Raw genomic sequence first — 19,536 nt, forward strand, 5'->3', positions numbered from 1 at the left:
CTTCCCATGGAGCAGAGCTCATAGACTTTTCAGTTTATTTAGAAAACAGTACATTAGCCAACTATCTACTGTAAACTCAGGGAGTTATTCATGTGAAGCTTCTGTTTCATTAATCTTTGTTTCGTGAGATGATATGAAAAACAACAGTAAATGTTTAGAGTTGGCAATGTGACTTCATGGTAAAGTTATGGCCATAACATGCAACACAAACACACACACACACACACACACACACACACACACACACACACAAGAGAGGGGGGGCTGAGAATGAGAGAGTGTGTGTTTATAAATATCATTTAAAAGTGTACGAAAGCCCACTAGTTAGTCAGCTAATTGAAAATTAACATTAAAAAAAGAGTTTGAATAGAATTACCTACATGGATGGAAAATGGTGCTCCTAGAAGACAAGGATCACTAGGTAAACATTGCAGTGAAAGGCACTGAATTTCTCCCTGGTAGTCAGGGAGAACTCAGAGTTCTCTACCACAGTCCAGGGTCTTGCTTGTCCACCATGAATTTTATGTTGCAAGAGCCTACTGCTAAGTCAACACACACATTGCAGGCAGGGCCTACACAAATCAATCTCAGACAAACAGGGAAAGTCTCTGGCACATAGCTTCCAAGCTGCTAGGTGGTGCTGTGCAGGTTGCTAGAAGAGAGAACACTAAGGGGCCACAGCATTAGATCTTGTGTGCTATAAGAAGAACTTTACACAAGGTGTGCCCACTGGTACAGTTGTGGCATGAATGTTCTGAGCCAACTAAGCACCTATTGAATGAATTTGAGCCCTGCCTTATAGCAGAGAATTTAATTCCTGGCACTGTCAAACTAGTTAAGACCAAAACCCAAAACCCAAAACCCAACAAAACCCTGTGTGGTGGTTTAAATATGCTTGGCCCAGAGAGTGACAATATTAGGAGGTGTGGCCTTGTTGGAGTAGGTTTGGCCTTGTTGAAAGTGTGTCACTCTTGGATTGGGCTTAGAAACCTCCTCCTATTTGGAGTGAAGTTTAGTACATGGAGATAAGAATGGATCAATTCACATTCTTATGCATGCTGACCTCCAATTGAACCAGCACCATTTGTTGAAAAGGCTATCTTTTTTCCACTGGATGTTTTTGGCTCCTTTGTCGAAGATCAAGTGACCATAGGTGTGTGGATTCATTTCTGGATCTTCAATTCTATTCCATTGGTTCACTTGTCTGTCACTGTGCCAATACCATGCAGTTTTTAACACTATTGCTCTGTAGTATTGCTTGAAGTCAGGGATACTGATTCCCCCAGAATTTCTTTTGTTGTTGAGAATAGTTTTAGCTATCCTGGGTTTTTTGTTATTCCAGATGAATTTGAGAATTGCTTTTTCTAACTCTGTGAAGAACTGAGTTGGGATTTGGATGGGGATTGTGTTGAATCTGTAGATCGCTTTTGGCAAGATGGCCATTTTAACTATATTAATCCTGCCAATCCACGAGCATGGCAGATTTTTCCATTTTCTGAGGTGTTCTTTGATTTCCTTCTTCAGAGACCTGAAGTTCTTGTCGTATAGATCATTCACTTGTTTGGTTAGAGTCACACCAAGATACTTTATATTGTTTGTGGCTATTTTGAAGGGTGTCATTTCCCTAACTTCTTTCTCAGCATGCTTATCCTTTGAGTATAGGAAGGCAACTGATTTGCTTGAGTTGATTTTATAACCAGCCACATTGCTGAAGTTGTTTATCAGCTGTAGGAGTTCTGTGGTGGAGGTTTTCAGGTCACTTTAAGTAAACTCCCTCCATGTAAAACCAGACACACTGAAACTAATAGAAAAGAAACTGGGGAAGACCCTTGAGGACATGGACACAGGGGAAAAGTTCCTGAACAGATCACCAATAGCTTATGCTTTAAGATCAAGAATTGACAAATGGGACCTCATAAAATTACAAAGTTTCTGTAAGGCAAGGGACACTGTTAAAAGGACAAAATGGCAACCATCAAATTGGGAAAGGATATTCACCAATACTACATCTGATAGAGGGCTAATATCCAATATATACAAAGAACTCAAGAAGTTAGACACCAGGGAAACAAATAACCCTATTAAAAATGGGGTACAGATCTAAACAAAGAATTTTCACCTGAAGAAATGCAGATGGCCGAGAGGCACATTAAGAAGTGCTCAACATCATTAGTCATTAGGGAAATGCAAATCAAAACAACCCTGAGATTTCACCTTACACCAGTCAGAATGGCTAAGGTCAAAAACTCAGAAGACAGCAGGTGTTGGCAAGGATGTGGAGAAAGAGGAACACTCCTCCACTGCTGGTGGGGCTGTAAGATAATGCAACCACTTTGGAAATCAGTCTGGCGGTTCCTCAGAAAACTGGACATGACACTTCCAGAGGACCCTGCTATACCTCTCCTGGGCCTATACCCAAAGGATTCCCTGGCATGCAATAAAGACACATGCTCCATTATGTTCATAGCAGCATTATTTATAATAGGCAGAAGCTGGAAAGAACCCAGATGTCCCTCAAAGGAGGAATGGATACAGAAAATGTGGTATATTTACACAGTGGAATACTACTCAGCAATTAGAAATAATGAATTCACAAAATTTTTAGGCAAATTGTTTGACCTGGAAAATATCATCCTAAGTGAGGTAACCCAATCACAAAAGAATACACATGGAATGCAATCTCTGATAAGTGGATAATAATTAGCCCAGAAGCCCTGAATACCCAAGGCACAAATCGCATAACAAATGACTCCCATCAAAAAGTATGGAGAGGGTCCTGATCCTGGAAAGGATTGATCTAGCATTGGAGGGGAATATAAGGACAGAGGAAAAGGAGGGAAGTGATTAGAGAATGGAAGGAGAGAAGAAGGTTTATGGGACATATGGGGAGGGGGGATCCAAGAAAGGTGAAATCATTTGGAATGTAAACAAAGAATATAGAAAATAAAAATATTAAAAAAACAAAACAAAAGAAAACAACAACAAAAAAAGAAATCTCCTATTTGCCTGGAAACCGTCTTCTGGCTGCTTTCAGAACCATATGTTGAACTCTTAGCTCCTCTCACATTATGTCTATGGACACTGCGATACTTCCTGTCATGATGATAATGTATGGAATCTCAGAAGGTTTAAGATAATCTCAATGAAATGTTGTCCTTTATAAGAGCTGCCTTGGTCATGGTATCTCTTTATGACAATGAAAATTTGTACATCCGCACATAGTTGGAGAAGTTATAGATTCTGGAATAGATCTCATTTTCATTAATTTGCTCAAGGATGTATATTGATATACAGTTGATATCTGCCAAAGGAGGAAAACTCTTTTTTAGGGTGTGGCTCATGGTAGGTTTTCTTTGCACCATTGATGATCCTTCCACCTATGTACATATAGCAAAGAGTAAGAGCACATATTGGGATTTTTAACAGTCAAGAATTTGAGAGGGGGACATGCTAGAGGAAATGATGGGAAATGAGAGAGTTGGAGAGGGGCAAATTGGAGTTGGATATTATCGTGAATGAGCATATACCTCATAAAACTCACAAGAACAAATGTAGTTAAAAAATTAAAAAATATATTAGATAAAAAATTCTCTTTTCAGTTTTGTTTTTCTATTGATTTTATATTGGCATTAATTCATGATAGTTTAGAAGTTAAAACAAAATCCTGACTACTCCTCATGCATACATAGTTTGAGTAGCTGCTCTGTTTACAGCATTCTTTATCCACTATCAGTAAGCTGTCATTGCCATGGTTGACATCCACCCCCCTTTCGGTCAGGGTTTGCTGACTGCCTGCTCCAGAAACACTCCACCCACCCCTCTCCTTTGACATCTTCAAGTCCCACCCTTGAAGGAGACCCTTTATTTTGTGTCTTTCTCTTATCAGAATGAAGTATTTCTCCTTGTAAATCACTGAATATAAAAACTCACTCTAATGTCTTTATTGATTTTTTTAGACATATTATCTGTTTGATTGAAAACAGATTGCAGTGTTGAAGTTAATTATCAGCCTCCATGATTTTCCTCAGTAGCTATCTAGCAGCTTCTTCGCTTGCAATGCCTGCAGACAATTTCAAGTTGACAACTGTATGTAAGAAATCTATTGAGAAAATTGGTTTTATTTCTCTATGAATTTTGAATATACTCAAATTCCTATAAATATTTGCCATTTTTGATTTATTAATATAATTACTTAGAGTACATCTATACCTAGTTTCAGTTTATAACACACATAATAAAAATTATTTATAGTTATGGAACCAGTTTGACATATAGAGGAGACTTAGACAGAGCAGTACACAATTGGCAATCTATGTAGAATGCCCTGAATTGATCTGTGCACATTGAATTCCCAGTTAATTGCAGCCATCTGTTTTCCTATCTGACCTGTGGATGCCTCACACTGACTGTCTATGTAACTTCTGTTATTAGATAGATTCTGTTTTCCCGAGATGATTCTTACTTGTCATCTCATGGATTTCAATCTGTGATGTCTTGTCCTCACCCAATTCTTTGTTGCCAACACTAACCTTCTCTTAGTGTTGCCATTATTTCTAAAGGACCATGCCTTTCTTTTACACCTTTTTATGCTCTTCCTGTTTACCTTAAGAAATAACATTGTATACAAATGAGATATATTTATTGAATAAGTGGGATTATTTGATTTACAGAAATTTCCCTCACTAGCATATAAGAGTTTTATTTACTTATTTAATTTTGGGTGTGTATATTGTTTGTGCAAAATATATACATGTTATACACATTGATGTGGGGTTACATGCCTTATGTGAGTGTGCAGGGGACATAAGTTGTCAATATCTTCTATTGTTCTCTATCTTATCTGTTTGTTTTAGGTAGGGCCTCTCACTGAAGCTAAAGCTCACATTTTAGCCAGATTGGCTAATGAGTAATCTCCTTGGATCTGTTTCTTTCTACCAGTATGAGAATCCCAAGTACAAATTACCAAGATTACCTGTCTTTAAGCAGTAAAAATTTGAACTCAGATTTTCACGCTTATCCTAAAAGTACTCTTATGTACTTACCTTCCCAATCTTGATAGTTATTTCTATCTTTTCAGCTTCCAGAATAAGTAAACATATTTTAGGTCCATAATAAATTGATGACAATACTACCTGAAAGAATCTCTGTGGGTTCTGATTTTGTGATTCTTTTTCCCTTTAAAGATGAATGTGAGCTGATCTCAGATGGGCTTTGCTTTGGTAATAATCATAATTAGTTTTCTTTAGAATGACTATTAGAATATGTGGCTGCTAAACAGTAAAATGGTATTCATCATAAATACTTATTTGTTTATCTGTCATCCTGAGAAATGATAATAATAATAATAATAATAATTGTATTTATTAATAATAATATACTAAAATGGGTATACACTGTAAAGCTTAGATTATTTTATACTGATATCTGACTGATTATATATGTTCAAATAATATCTTAAATGATTGGAAAATTATTTAAATAAATATGATATAGGAGTAAAAATATAAGGTCATTTTGAAATCATGGAATAGTTCTATTTTGTTTTATAAATTTATCTTACATTCATGAAAAGACTTCATCATAAAGTGTTTTATGAATGACCTTTTGATTTGGGAAAGACAAAACAGGAATGATATTATTTTTATAAATAAGACTAGTAATTAACTTGTCAGATGCCAGTGTAACTTCAGGGCAAAATCTGTCACATATGTGACTATCTGAATTAAATAGTTTAGTGTGAGGACTATATTACTCATGCCAAAGCATTCAGCTAATTTTGTGTCTTCCTAAAATGCTAAGACTTTTGTTGCTCAGTTCTTTTCATAGATCATGAATGCTTTAGACTTCTATTTTTTGAAACTTTCCTCATTAAAATTCTTGTAGTTACAACCATAATAAACAATAGAATTTGAAACCCACCACTGACCACAGGAATGGCTTTGTCAAAGGCCACACAGGTAAATATCATCTGGCACTCCTTTAGATGTTATTTTGGCTTTCATACAGTAGAATGAGAGTCAGCCAAGTTTAAAGAAATTTCTGCAGGAACACAAGGATATCCAAGCCTTTGCAATCATCTGCTGGAGATATTAGATGGATAAGAGATAGAGAAAGTGCAGCATTTGTAATATAAAATCTGGTCTCCTTTAGCCAAGGAGAGACAGGATTAAAAACGAGACCTAATATACATTTGTTGGAATGAATCTCCTTGCCATTTGCTAGAGGTATAAATATTGGTATGTGGGGAATTAAACTATCATGATGGTTGGGACCATTTACAGGAGACATACAAGTCAATGAGCCAAGTATACTTATACCTAAGGACAAACAGTGGTACCCTGGTACCCTGGGAATGATGGCAGAGGATACCGCTTTTGGATTTGGCCTTGGTAAATGTGCTCATTTTTCATGTGATGTTTTTATAGTGAAGAAAGAATTAAATGGAAGATTTCTGAAAAATTCTTTGCCCAGGTTTCAGGAAAACTATTATATCTGCACTTGATCAGTAAGTCCTTAATTTTCACCACCTCTCCTATACCTGGGTCGTACTTACTCCATAGAGCCTAGGTCTCAAGACTTCAATGATTTTGTTGTTGATGATGATGGTGATACTTTGGTTTTTGTTTTGTTTTACTTTGTTTCTTGGCAAATCTTTATGCTCTATCTTTTTTTTAAAGTTACCCTAACCATTTTCAGGTAAATATTTGTATTTTGTTAAGCAAGATACAAGGCATTTAAAAATTATTTTCCTTGATTTTTTTTTTTTTGAGTCCTAGATGTGTGTAAGTATCACCTAATTACAGAACAAAATTTAGGCCATGCAGGGAAATTTGCCAGGTGTCTTAACTAATCCTAATTTGTAATTTGGATTGCTTTTTTATTTTTTTCAACATAGCATATCTCTTTCAGGATCTCACAAAGAAAAGTTAAAAGTAGGACAATTCTCTGTCAAACGAAAGACACTTCAAGAGTTGAAAAGCTTAATGAAGTTAAATGCCAACTAGGGAATACTTATGCCCCCAAAGAGCTAAGCTTAATATCTGATTTAAGCCAGGCAATTTCAAAGCGAGAAGAGAAGTTTTAAATGATTTAATTTATAATTTCCCATTTTGTCACTGTTGTAACTCTAGTTATATGAAAGGTTAATTTAAGCAACACAAGCATTGTAACTACATGATTTCACTTCATACTAAATTATACTAGAAAATATTGTAAGAAGAATATCAAGTCTATGATCTTACGAGTCTTTTTGCTCAGGAGATAACTAAATAAAAATAATAACTCGTCTAGAAAAAAATATAAAAATCATGCAACTATGGCCTACATTTTGAGGATATCTTATACATGATAAGGTAATCTTGTTTAATCTTTGACATATAAGAAAATGTCAAAGATCAAAATAGCTTCTTTTTTTATTGCACAAGCGTGCTTTCTTCCTGATTTGGGCATGGCCTCAGCAGCACTGTCGGTTGTGCTATCTCCTAAAGCTTATCATCTGCAATCTGTTCTCATGTTGTTCTTTTAAAAACACAGACATGATCTTGACATTTATTTACTTAATACAGTTTCCTGAGTTGTGTTAGTCAGAGTCCTAGTGGGGAATGGCTGGCATACTCAAACTGGCAAAAAATATTTGCTTGGTAAAATGTTGCCTACACAATGGTGTGGCCCCCAGAATACAGAGAAACTGAGAAATGGTGCAGGACTCTGATCTGGGATTGCAAGACCTATCACCACTGATAGGAGAACCAATAAAGAACTATTTGAAGTCAGACACAGCAGTGATGCTATACTGGGGGTGGGATCTACTTATAGACTTATCAGAATACAAATACCTAACCTTCCTCTCTGGCCTCCCCTCAAATGCCACCAATTAACCACTTAAAATTGCGGGTGACAGGGGCTCCTTAGTGAAATCTAAAGGGGTTGGTCTCCTCCTCCTCCTCCTCCTCATCATCATCATCACAATATAATAATAATAATAATAGTAATAGTAATAAAAATGATAATAATAATACAAAACAACAACCCCATTTGGAGCTAGAAAGTGGACCTATTAGGAAAAACAGAAGATAGCACTGTTTTCCTTTAAAGATTAAAGTAAAAGTGGACTTTTTTTAGTAGGTGTTCAAATCCTTTAACGCCTCTACCACATACATTTTAAAGAGCAATTTATTCAGTTACCTTCCCACATGCTACAACCCATTGTGCCATTTTGGATCCCACAACTTTCTATATTTTCTTGTCTTCTTTTTTAACTCAACAAGATTTTTTTCTCCCTTCAGATCTCAACACAAATGTTACCTCCTCTTTATAGCCCTCTTCATGCATGCATTTGGATTGCCAGCTCCCAGGATTATACCATCACGAAGACTTGCTGGGAGAACATGTTTTCCTTTCTTTCTTTCTTTCTTTCTTTCTTTCTTTCTTTCTTTCTTTCTTTCTTTCTTTCTTTCTTTCTTTCTTTCTTTCTTTCTTCCTTCCTTCCTTCCTTCCTTCCTTCCTTCCTTCCTTCCTTCCTTCCTTCCTTCCTTCCTTTCTTCCTTTCTTTCTTTCTTTCTTTCTTTCTTTCTTTCTTTCTTTCTTTCTTTCTTTCTTTCTTTCTTTCTTTCTGAGTGTTTACATCAGTTCTTTTCTTCCATTGTACAAGGAAGAAGGCTAAAGTTAGAATTAAGGAAAAAATATAAAGGAATAGGATGCTTACCTATCACTTTACATATGGAGAAGGAAGGAGAAAAGGGTGACTAGAAAAATATCATTTACAGCCCAATTCTGTATTTCAAAACCCTGATCTCCATTGGAAAATTAATTTTGAACAGGCTTGTTTGAGAGTGACCAAGACAGGCACAGAGGACTGAGATTTGGCAGATTATTCACCTGACCTCAGGATGTGAGAACGATCTCTGTTTCTTATGACTGAATGCAATTGTGAACTATTGGAGAGAGAAAAGGTTTCCCAAGCATTCTAACCTTGTCCATTGTGCTTGTGGCATTCTGGTGGCTAAGGCTGATTCATTCACAAGACCTGCACAGACTCATAAGAGACTCTATAGCTACCAAAGATACTGAATGCCTTGAGACCAAGAATATGTGAGTTTTTGGGTTTTGTGCAGAATAAACATTTATTTCTAGGGCCAGGTTAGGCCTATCAGGTAATCTCAGACTTGAATATCAGCTGCATTTCTTCATTCAAAGATTCACATTAGGATACAAAGTGTTTATACTGGGAACAGGCAAAGAAAGTTTAATGCAATAGGGATAGATATTTATTTTACAACCTGTCCCACTTATGCAAGAATCTCAAAGAACTGTCAGTATCATCGATGGGCTAATTAGAAATATAGCTGGTCCAGGGAAGGCGATCCTGAGTGCCCCTGGTTCTTTTCTTATATGAATGTAAACTGACAGAATACTGTTACAGGATTTGGGTCTGTATCCCATCATTACATTCAACAGCATCTAACAAAAGTCCTCTTAATGGTAGAGCCCATCCCTTCAGCCCTGTCAACGTTCTATGAATGCTTGTGCATTTGAGTTATGAGACTTGTCTAAGATCACATTCCTAGCCAGCAATCCTTCTGCTGTTGTTCATGCTGTTGTATGCTGAATGTTTTAACCCCTCTAATTTACATGCTGAAGATGTTGTCCTTAAAAAGAGGGGATTAGGAAGTAATTAGGCTTATGTGAGGTCATAATAATGAAACCTCCTTAAATTAAGGTATTAGAGCCTTCATAGAAGAGTAAGACATATCTGACTTTCTGATACCAGCCATCTGAGGACACAGGACATCGGCAGTCATCCGCAAGGAATACAGAATAGGTCTCATGGGAATCTACTGCACTTTGATCTTGGATACTAAGCCTTAAGTTTTAGCTAATTAAAATCCTGTAGAATTTTTAGAAATATTTCATATCTAAACTTTTTAACACTTTTCATAGATTTATTTATTTTCATCTGAAAGTAAATGAGATATGTCTACTTTTAAATGCTGTTCTTTGTTTATTAAATTAACACAGTATTTCCGAGTTATGTGCTCTGAGATAACAAACTATTACTAGATTTATACCACATTTTTCCCAAGCAAAAGTGATACGGTCTAAAATAGAAAAAGAATGGGTATAATCTGGCTATAGCTAAAGAAAGAACCAATAATCTATTACATACTTGTGCTCTTTGATCTTGATCTATTGCTACAAATTTGATACTGGTATCTATTTTCTCTTATTATGAACCACTTTTTAATTATTTCAGGAGTCAATTCTCTCCTATTACCATGTACCTTGGCATCAAATTCAAGTTATCAAGTTTTTGGAGCAAATACTTTTACCTGCTGAGACATCTCTGATATACAAACTATTATTGAAGGCTAGGTGACTACTATCTTGACAATTCCCACCACTGTGGGACCTTGGCTGTTCTGTGTGGAAAGTGTATGTCTTGGTCAGGTTTTCTATTCCTGCACAAAACTTCATGACCAAGAAGCAAGTTGGGGAGGAAAGGTTTATTCAGCTTACATTTCCATACTGCTTTTCATCACCAGAGTAAGTCAGGACTGGAACTGAAGCAGGTCAGGATGAAGGAACTGATGCAGAAGCCATGGAGGGAAGGTGTTACTTACTGGCTTGCTTCCCCTGGCTTGCACAGCTTGCTTTCTTATAGAACTGAGGACTACCTGGCCAGAGAATGGCAGCACCCACAATGGGCCCTTGTACCCTTGATTACTAATTGGGAAAATGCCTTACAGCTGGATCTTATGGAGGCATTCCCTCAAAGTAGGCTCCTTTCTCTGTGATAACTATAGCTTGTATCAAATTGACACACAAAACTAGTCAGTACAGTGTATATGTTATTGGCAGGTAATAAATCTCACCCACATGTTATTTGACTAGGTATTGGAGTCTGACTCAAGATGGTAATCACAAGTTTTTAATTTGGAAGGTTTACTTTTGACCAGAAGAGAAAGATGTGATCTCTCTTTATATGTCTTAGGGTAAAACAAATAAATAGCATTCATCCTCTATTGAATAGTTTCTTATTGTATAGAGAATAAAAGAAATAAATCTAGAGAGAAAACCACAAAGCTGGCAAGCACAAAGGCGCAGGCATGAGAGGCAAGGAGAAGGTCTACTCAGTCCAGTATTGCTGAGGCTCCACCTCTTTTATTTTTATCCTTGAGCTCCCGCAAACACCCTGGGTCTTGGATTAATTCTTCATTTTGATTAAGACAGCTAGTTCTGCTTTCTTGTCCATGCAATAAAAGTGGCAAGTAGATAATACAAAGGTCATAGAAACCGTAACAATCTCCAGGAAATGAAATCTCCAACAGGAACTTGGCCACTTTCCTATCCTCAGCATTGTCTGAACGAAGAGTCTCCATATTATATCTTAAAGAGATTAATTACATTTTTTCTTTCAAGTTACTGAAGGGTCTCTTGTGCCACAGATTCTCCTTACAACATTTAATAAAAATCTTAAGTCAAGGCTTACTTGTAGAGGGTGATACTTTCTTATTTAAATTAATTTTTGTGTACACTAGATTTTGGCATTATTTTCAAGTAAGCCATTGCTATTTTACTTAATCATTTTTGGCAAGATATTTCAAATAACTTTAGGGCAAAGGAAACTTGTGAAATTTTATAGCAATATATTTGTTTGGATCTATGTTTTTTTTTTTTTTTTTTTTTTTTTTTTTAGCGGTGGTAGTACCACTCAATAAAGTATAAACAATTATCTTTTATCACATATTTGGTACCATTTATGCATGCAATGTTATGTGCTAGAACATAAAGATATGGACTATAATGTGGAAATAGCTGTTATAAGACAATGCAATGAGTTCTTTAAGTTCTAATACAGAATCGTAGAGGATAGTGTCTTGAGTAGTCACTCAATATACTATTCACAAGATGAAAGAACATATTTGCATGATATCAAAACCAAATAGGATTGAGTAACTTATCTCTGCCACTAGTTCGAGTCCACCACATGGACAAAGATGACTGGACAAGGAACTTAAGGATCTAGCTGGCCTTGCCTTTCCAGCTCTAGGGCTGCACAGACTGCTGACATACTGGGGGTTTTTAATGTGTGCTCTGGGAATCAAGCTCAGGTACCCAAGATTGTATGGTGAACATTCTTCCGCGTGAGCTATTTCTCTCCCCTTCATTTCCCTCTTTATATTTTAAGTTAGTACTTGCTTTTTTATTTTTACAAGTTTAATATATAAAATATTAGATAATTGTTTCTTAAGAATAATTTCATGAGGATATGGAGTCATGTCAAAATTGTTAATGTGCCTGCCTTGCCAAGATGAATATCTGAGTTCAGATTCCTAATATACCCTTTCTCAATTGATGAGACACAGGGTAAGTAAGAGACCTGTCTCAAAAGATAAGGTGTTGTGGATCAAGCCTTAAATCCAATCAGAAAGTAACCAATTCGTGGGTATATTCATCCAAGGATCATGTCTTAATTGGATGTTTGTTATTGTAACTCAAATGGGTTATGGGTAGACAAAGCTATCAACTATTTTTATTCCATATTAGTGTCGTGAATAGCATCTTCCAGTATTAAGAAAACGAGCTAGTAAGAATGAATCTTCCAGGTCAGTTCCAGGTTTATTTATTTTCTTCCGATTACTCAAGTAAGCATATGGTGTCTTCAACAATACAACCCTTTTACAAGTTCTGGTGGGTAATTAAGAGAAAATGATATAGCTTGTATTGGGGTACATGGAGACCCCATTGATCAGCAACTTCAAGGGAGTCAACCCTGGAAATGTGCTTTTGTTTTCTGACAGCTTAGGAAGCCAATGACAGGCACTGTCAACCACATTTAAGGTAATTAAGACCAGAACACTGTTAAGTGGGCCTGAACCCTTGGCTGAGTTTAAGTCACAGACCCTAGAGCAGAATCTACTCCTATTGATTTGGCATGGGACATAGTATTAAACTGCCCCTAAACTTTCCTAACTACGCATATATTAACCCATACATTAGAGCAGCTTTCAGTCTTATCAGATTAGTTTCTTTTTAAATTAGATTGCAATTAATACAAAGATATAAACTAGTAAACGTGTAGAGTTCAAGAGAGTGTGGAGTACCCAGTTGTCACCCAGTTGGTCTTCTATGTCACATTTCTCCCCACAAAATTTACTAGTCATCCTGATAGCAGGACTGGAAGATTGAAATAAGTATGGGTAGTAGGTGACTGCTGTGAACATCTTGATATATGGCATAGACTTGAACACAAAACTACACAGCAGCTGTGGCTGAAAGGACCAGACCTGTATAATATCAAGCCAGTCAAAAGTCCAGCATGGGTGAAGGAAGGATTGCTAAAGGCAAAGTCCATCCCCTGAGAGTCTGGGTTAAGTTTTGGAAATCAGAAGTAGAGAACATACAGATAAGGAAGATAATGTGGAATTGGAAACAAACAAACAAACAAACAAACAAACAAACAAACAACCACAGAAGGACTTGTTTGAGTGCTCCTGCACTGGAATGTCGATATTCCAATATAGAGGGTTGCCTTTCTCTATCAGGGGAGGCCATCTTTTTCAACCCAGTGCCCAGCTTCTGGAGGGATGTACATGGAGCTCTGAGGGAAGAAAGACATGCCTACTCTGTCATCCAAGGCAGTTGAATTAAGGAAATATGGAAATCTTTAGATGTATTGGAAAATATTATAACAAATGAAGTAATCAAGGCTCAGAAAGACAGTGAATGTTCTTTCTTATAAGAAAAAGCTTCCAATTTTTATGTGTGTTTTATTTATGTGGGAGTGATTTTGTATAGACACCATGAAACCAGAAAGTGGCTGATGCCCAGGATATGAGGAAATCTATGTTTCAGGGAGAAGTAGGCAGACAGAATACATGTGACCTGAAAGTGGAAAGGAAGATACTGGGGTAACATGTCTAAGCAAGGGTCAAGGGGATCTGAGAGAGGGAGCGACACCAATGTTAACTGAGCAAACTTCCTACTTTAAAAGTGTATTAAAAAAAATTAAAAGCAGGAAGAAACCAAAGACAAAAGAGTAGGGGAAGGGATATACCCTAGAATGTACAAAGTCTGCTGTGTCACAAAGACAGCCACAAACAAAGGAATGTAAGAAAAAATACCTTGAATATGCTCTTCTGTTATAATTGGCAATCTGATTGGAAAATCTTTTACTTTCTCCATATTCTCTCAAGTGCCTTCCTCATAAGTCCGCCTCTAAGTTCTTGGCCCCACACATCATGGCCTTAACTTTGTGTCTGTTTTCTTTATTTAACATTAAGCTGAATCTTCTTTGAAGTCCATAGCAACCGCCACCTCTTCCCCGCCCTTTCTCAGTGTAGCCTTACCATCTGAGTCTGGCCTCCAGGTGGGGAAAGGGGGGATGGTTAATCTCTGAGTTTAGATCTGAAGCAGTACCACCCTCTTCTGTTAGGTTTGTTTTCATGTTGAAGACAGAAGCGGAAGCTGGGTGTTAGTGAACTAATCACCCTATGTGAGGTAGGGAGGGGCCTTCTACTGCCTGCAGGGTTACTATAACTCAGTTATTTTATTTTTTTGTTTGTGGATTTTCTTTCTAGTTACAGCCTCCAAAGTGATATTTGGATTTCATCTGTGTGTAAAATGATTTTTTGTGATTCTTTTTAACTACTAAATACCTTTTAAAAACAGGGCGAAAATTAAAACAATTTGGGTCAGAAAATAGAAGTTTGCTTCAACAAAGAATGGATGTGAAAAGCAAAAGAAAAGGAGGTGGTGAGAAACTCAAAGCCAAATAGTAACGAAGGGGGTGATGGCTAAGTCAGTGGAATGCCTTGGTGTAAGCTTGAGGACCATGTAAGATACTGGGCAATTAAGCATATGCTGTTAATCCCTGTATGAAGTGGCTGGTATGATATGTGGGGAGACAGGCAGTCAGAGTCACCTGAAACTAAGTTAAGCCCATGTTCAGTGAGAGATCCCATCTCAATAATGGGGCAGAAAACAATTGAAGAAAGCGTCCAACATTGATTTTTGTCATTCACACAGATGAATATATCTGTATATCCATACACATCCCTATACGAACACATAAACACACACATACACACACACACCACAAAACACACAAAAACAGGCAAGACAAAGGACAGGTGACTGTCATACTGTGGCATAGGGCCATCAAAATGTACTTACAAAACCTTTAAGTAGCCTCAAGTTGTAGACTGTCTGACACGATTTGGATAAGGTGAGAAATTAGAATTGTGCTAAGTGATAATTGCTTTATGTACTATTGTCATTAGCTTCATGTGTCACTGTGGTCAGGTTAGGGTTTGGTCCTGCCAGTCGTTTGGTCAATCAATGACCTAGCTGTTTTTATGAAAGTGATAGTTTAAGCATGGTCAAAATGTACTGTCAATTGACTTTAAGTAAAGTGGTTTGCTTTAGTTTAAATAAAGTGTTTTTTAACTTACACACAATGTGGGTAACCCTCAAAGACAGAGACTGTACTTTTTCAAGACTATAAAGAAGAAGGAAAAAAAAGAAGAGGAGGACGAGGAGAGGGAGGAGGAGGAGGAGGAGGAAGAGGAGGAGGAAGAGGAGGAGGAAGAGGAAGACAACACTTCCTTTAAGACAACTTGGAAAACTGGAGTTTCTAGCCTGTTGGCTTGTGCTGTGGATTGTGGATTCAAGGCTGTCGCTTCAACTCTGACTTGAAATTTTAGTTTGCAACCCAACTCTACAGGCTTCTAGTTTGCCAGGCTTGACACTACCACCACATAGACACAACTGGAACATCACAACTTATTGTGTACATGTGTATTCATACACACAACCTATGTCTCACTTGGGGTTTGTGAGTCTGTTTCTTCCCTTATGTTAAAAGCTCTTTTAAGTCCAAACTGCTCCCTATTAATGCCTGTCTGCAAATATTGCCCAGTCATATTTTAAGAACACAGAAAACAACTGAAAAATTGTTTCATGAATACAAATCTATTGATGGGAATATATTTAAAATGTACTTTTTCTCATAGAACACACTATATTTTTTAAACACATTCCACCTTACCTTGTCATGATGACAAGGAGATGAATATTTGCTAACTAATAAGACTGGAATTTATGATTAGAGTTGGAGAATTTAGAGTGTCTCATCAAGTTGCTCAAAGGAATAATTTAAGGAAAATATCTTGTCATTCATTGCTATGGGATACATTGGTGTCATATATCTAACTGACCAACAAGTCAGGCATACAGAACATGATATATCTCTTAAAATGTCATGTCTTCTTAGGAAAGCCCTTATCTTGATGAGTTTGTGGAAGTCAGCTCCATTTACTATTTGTGTCACCTGTGGTTTGCTGCAGGGTTGGGAAGAGTTGCCGTGTGTTGAAAACTTAAAGTGCTTTAACAGCTCTGTGCACTGGAAGAGGATCTAAGTTAGGCATGAACCCAGCTTTTCAGTCTAGTGGATCGTAGCCTCTGATCTGTGTGTTGCTTGAGAGATGAGAGTTTTGGCCTGAAACACAGGTTCTGAGAGGTTGGTCTCTCTGTGTAAGCTCGAAAGAGATCTTCCCTTCAGATCCAGTCCATCTCTGGGTACCACCAGCCTACAACATAACTAGCTATTTTCAGTCTTGAATGATGTCCTGTTTTCTTTATTATAAGTAGGAAAAGAAGCTTCAAAGCATGGAAACATAAGAACTTCTTCCATAAAGAAGTGTGAACGAAGAGCAGAGCAGAGGTAATGCTTCTGGAATTTTTCCACTGTGCATGTTCCACTCAGAGCTGGAAGACATGACTTACCTCATTGATCTTCTTCGGTTGCCAAGGCAACACAAGATGGCCACTGCAATATGAGTCACAAGAAACCCAAATCCGATACCCAGCATAGTCCATATGTCTAGAATTTCAAACGCACAAGAGAGATGATTATGATTCCAAAATATATTAAAGGTCCTAAGCTGTTTGTTCAATATAATGTTACCTACAATTTGGAGTATACATGAAACCCTCAGTAGAAAGGTTAGACCTGATGTGGCATCGATTTCCTGTCCATCCTTGTGTACACCTGGAAAAGAAAAATTATATGAGATTTGAAAACAAAGCAAAAACAAAACAGAAGAAGCCTAGCTGAGCAGAACTGTAGTGACAATGATGATGGTTGAGAAACCTGGAAATAATAGGAATCTAAGAAAGTGACTCAGAAACCAAAATGAAACATTACACATCATTATTTTCATATTTTGATACACTTCGTTTTGCTGTAATTTATCTCCTTGTGGATTTTGAAAAGCAGATAATGGCTTTCACCCAATACTTTTTGTTGTTGTTGATTGTGCATATTATTACTCTTTTTAATTCTTTCACTAAGATCCATTATCATTTGAGATGATTTCTCATTTGTCTCAGATTCAAAAGCTCTCACACTGGGTGTCCATTTATCTTTATGTGTGCATGTCTCTGTATAAGCATGGGGCCGGTAGTCTGGTAGTCAACTTTGGGTATTCCTCTGGGGCCATTCACCTAATTTTGAGATAGAGACTCTCACAGGCCAGAAACTTGACATTGAAGCTCAGCTGGAGGGCAGGGGTAGTTCAGGATCTACAGGCCTCCGCTTCCTTAGGGCTGGGATTCCAAGCACACCACCAAGCTCTATTTTTTAAAAAGATGGATTCTAGGGCATGAACATGGCTTCTCATGCTTAAAAGGTAAACACATGACCATCCACACTCCCTGTCCAGCACTCATATATGTATTTGTCAGTGAAGAGGTTGAGTTCTGTCCAATATCTAATGCATCAATTCAGAGTTTAGATTAACATACATATAAAGCAGAATACAAATGCATTTATTGTCACAAAGGAATGATTCTTTAATCACTTAGATTCACAATTAATTTGTATTAATATCATTTGTACTTAAGCAAAAAAAAAAAATACTCAGATCACCCCAGGCTACTGCCACCTACTTTATTCAGAAATGTTAAAACTGATCACACTGGAATAGTGTTCATTCTCAGAACACCAGAGTTTGCAACCAGATTATCTGTCTAAGGGACATGTTTGTCTATTTGTGAAGGGCTTCTCTCTCTCTCTCTCTCTCTCTCTCTCTCTCTCTCTCTTCTCTCTCACTCTCTCGCTCTCTTTCTTGCTCTCTCGCTCTCTCGCTCTCTAGCACTGATTAACTTGTATTCATTATTTACAACTTGTTGGAGTTGATCTCACAGAGACCCACTTGTCTCTGTCTCTCAAGTTAGTATTAAAGGCCAGTACCACCTTGCCCAGAAGATTTTTATTTCTAAGTAATTTTTCCTAGTATAATGAATCCCCAAATTAGCATGGAAGTTAATATCCATGCTATCATTTAGTAGAAACAATGGGACACAAATTGAGATGGTCCTGCAAGTTCATGGTGTGTGCTACAAAAGAAGTTTAAAATTAACTTTTGAATATGTGCATTTAAACCTATGTGTCCGAAGTGTGGCTTATTGTGCTGGCTAGTTTTATGTCAACTTAACCCAAGCTAGAGTCATTGGAGAAGAGAGAGCATCAGCTGAGAAAATGCTTCGGTAAGATGGGCTGTAGACAAGCTTGTAGTGCATTGATATGATAGACATGAGAAAACCCAGCCCATTGTGACTGAGGCCTCAACTCGGCTGCAAGTCGCAGGTTCTTTCCAAAAGCAGACTGAGCAAGCCATGAAGAGCAAGCCAATAGACAGAACTCCTCCATGGCTTCTGTCTTCCTGCCATTTGTGAGTTTCTGTCCTGACTTCCTTTGATGATGGACAGTGGTGTGGAAGAATAAATCATATAAGCCTTTCCTCCCCAACTTTCTAACTAGGACACTTGTGAGCTCATGTTTTCTATCAATCTCTCTTTTAAATCTGAAAAGCTGTGTGGGTGAAAGCAATGCTTTCTCAAAAATGATATTGAACTAAATTTTAAAAAGCCCGATTTACAGGTTCCAGAAGGTTATTAGATAGCTCTGATTTGTCAATATTCCTTAAAAAGCAGGAATCAAAGACGATTTGACAATTTTGAAGTTTCTGGATTTCAGATGAAAATTGATTTATTGAATTAGGAGTTTTTAGCTTTTATTCCCACAATGCATAAGACTGTAAGTCTTTTTTGTCTCCTTGGCACCAGTCCTCAGTGAACAATGAGTGCTCCATGGTAATCTTTACATGTGGATGCTGGTGTGGCTGTCAGATATTTGTGTTTTCTATGTGGATTCACCGAGTTGCTTAGGATTCCAAGAGTGTCATTCTCCTGATGTCAGGCCTGCAGAATCACTATTTCAAGGAAACACTCCATATTTGAGTATTTCTACTGAGATAAGTTCTATGGAAATATCTGAGAATGCCACTTGAAAAAATAATGAGGAGATCCAAAGCATACAGAGAGATAGCACGAATGATTCCCATCGGCTGTCTGAATGTTTGTGTATCAGTTCACCATTTGTGTCTGCTGTCCGTCTTCCTATATACTTAGATAGGGATATTACATAAAATCTGGAGAAATGAACCCAGGGAAGAAAGAAGGAGAGATGTTTAC

At 37.3% G+C, this 19,536-nt stretch overlaps 1 protein-coding gene across 1 annotated transcript in view; it reads right to left on the minus strand.

Annotated features, from left to right (window-relative positions):
• Malrd1 (MAM and LDL receptor class A domain containing 1) overlaps window positions 1–19,536 on the minus strand; it is a 719,676-nt gene that overhangs the window by 24,160 nt on the left and 675,980 nt on the right. The window contains exons 36-37 of the mRNA XM_052156848.1: window positions 16,971–17,050; window positions 16,786–16,882 (exon numbers count right to left, since the gene is read on the minus strand). Coding sequence (XP_052012808.1) covers window positions 16,786–16,882; window positions 16,971–17,050 — 177 coding nt within the window. The remainder of the gene's footprint in view (window positions 1–16,785; window positions 16,883–16,970; window positions 17,051–19,536) is intronic.

The sequence above is a fragment of the Apodemus sylvaticus genome, chromosome 14 (assembly GCF_947179515.1).
Source record: "Apodemus sylvaticus chromosome 14, mApoSyl1.1, whole genome shotgun sequence".
NCBI lineage: Eukaryota > Metazoa > Chordata > Mammalia > Rodentia > Muridae > Apodemus > Apodemus sylvaticus.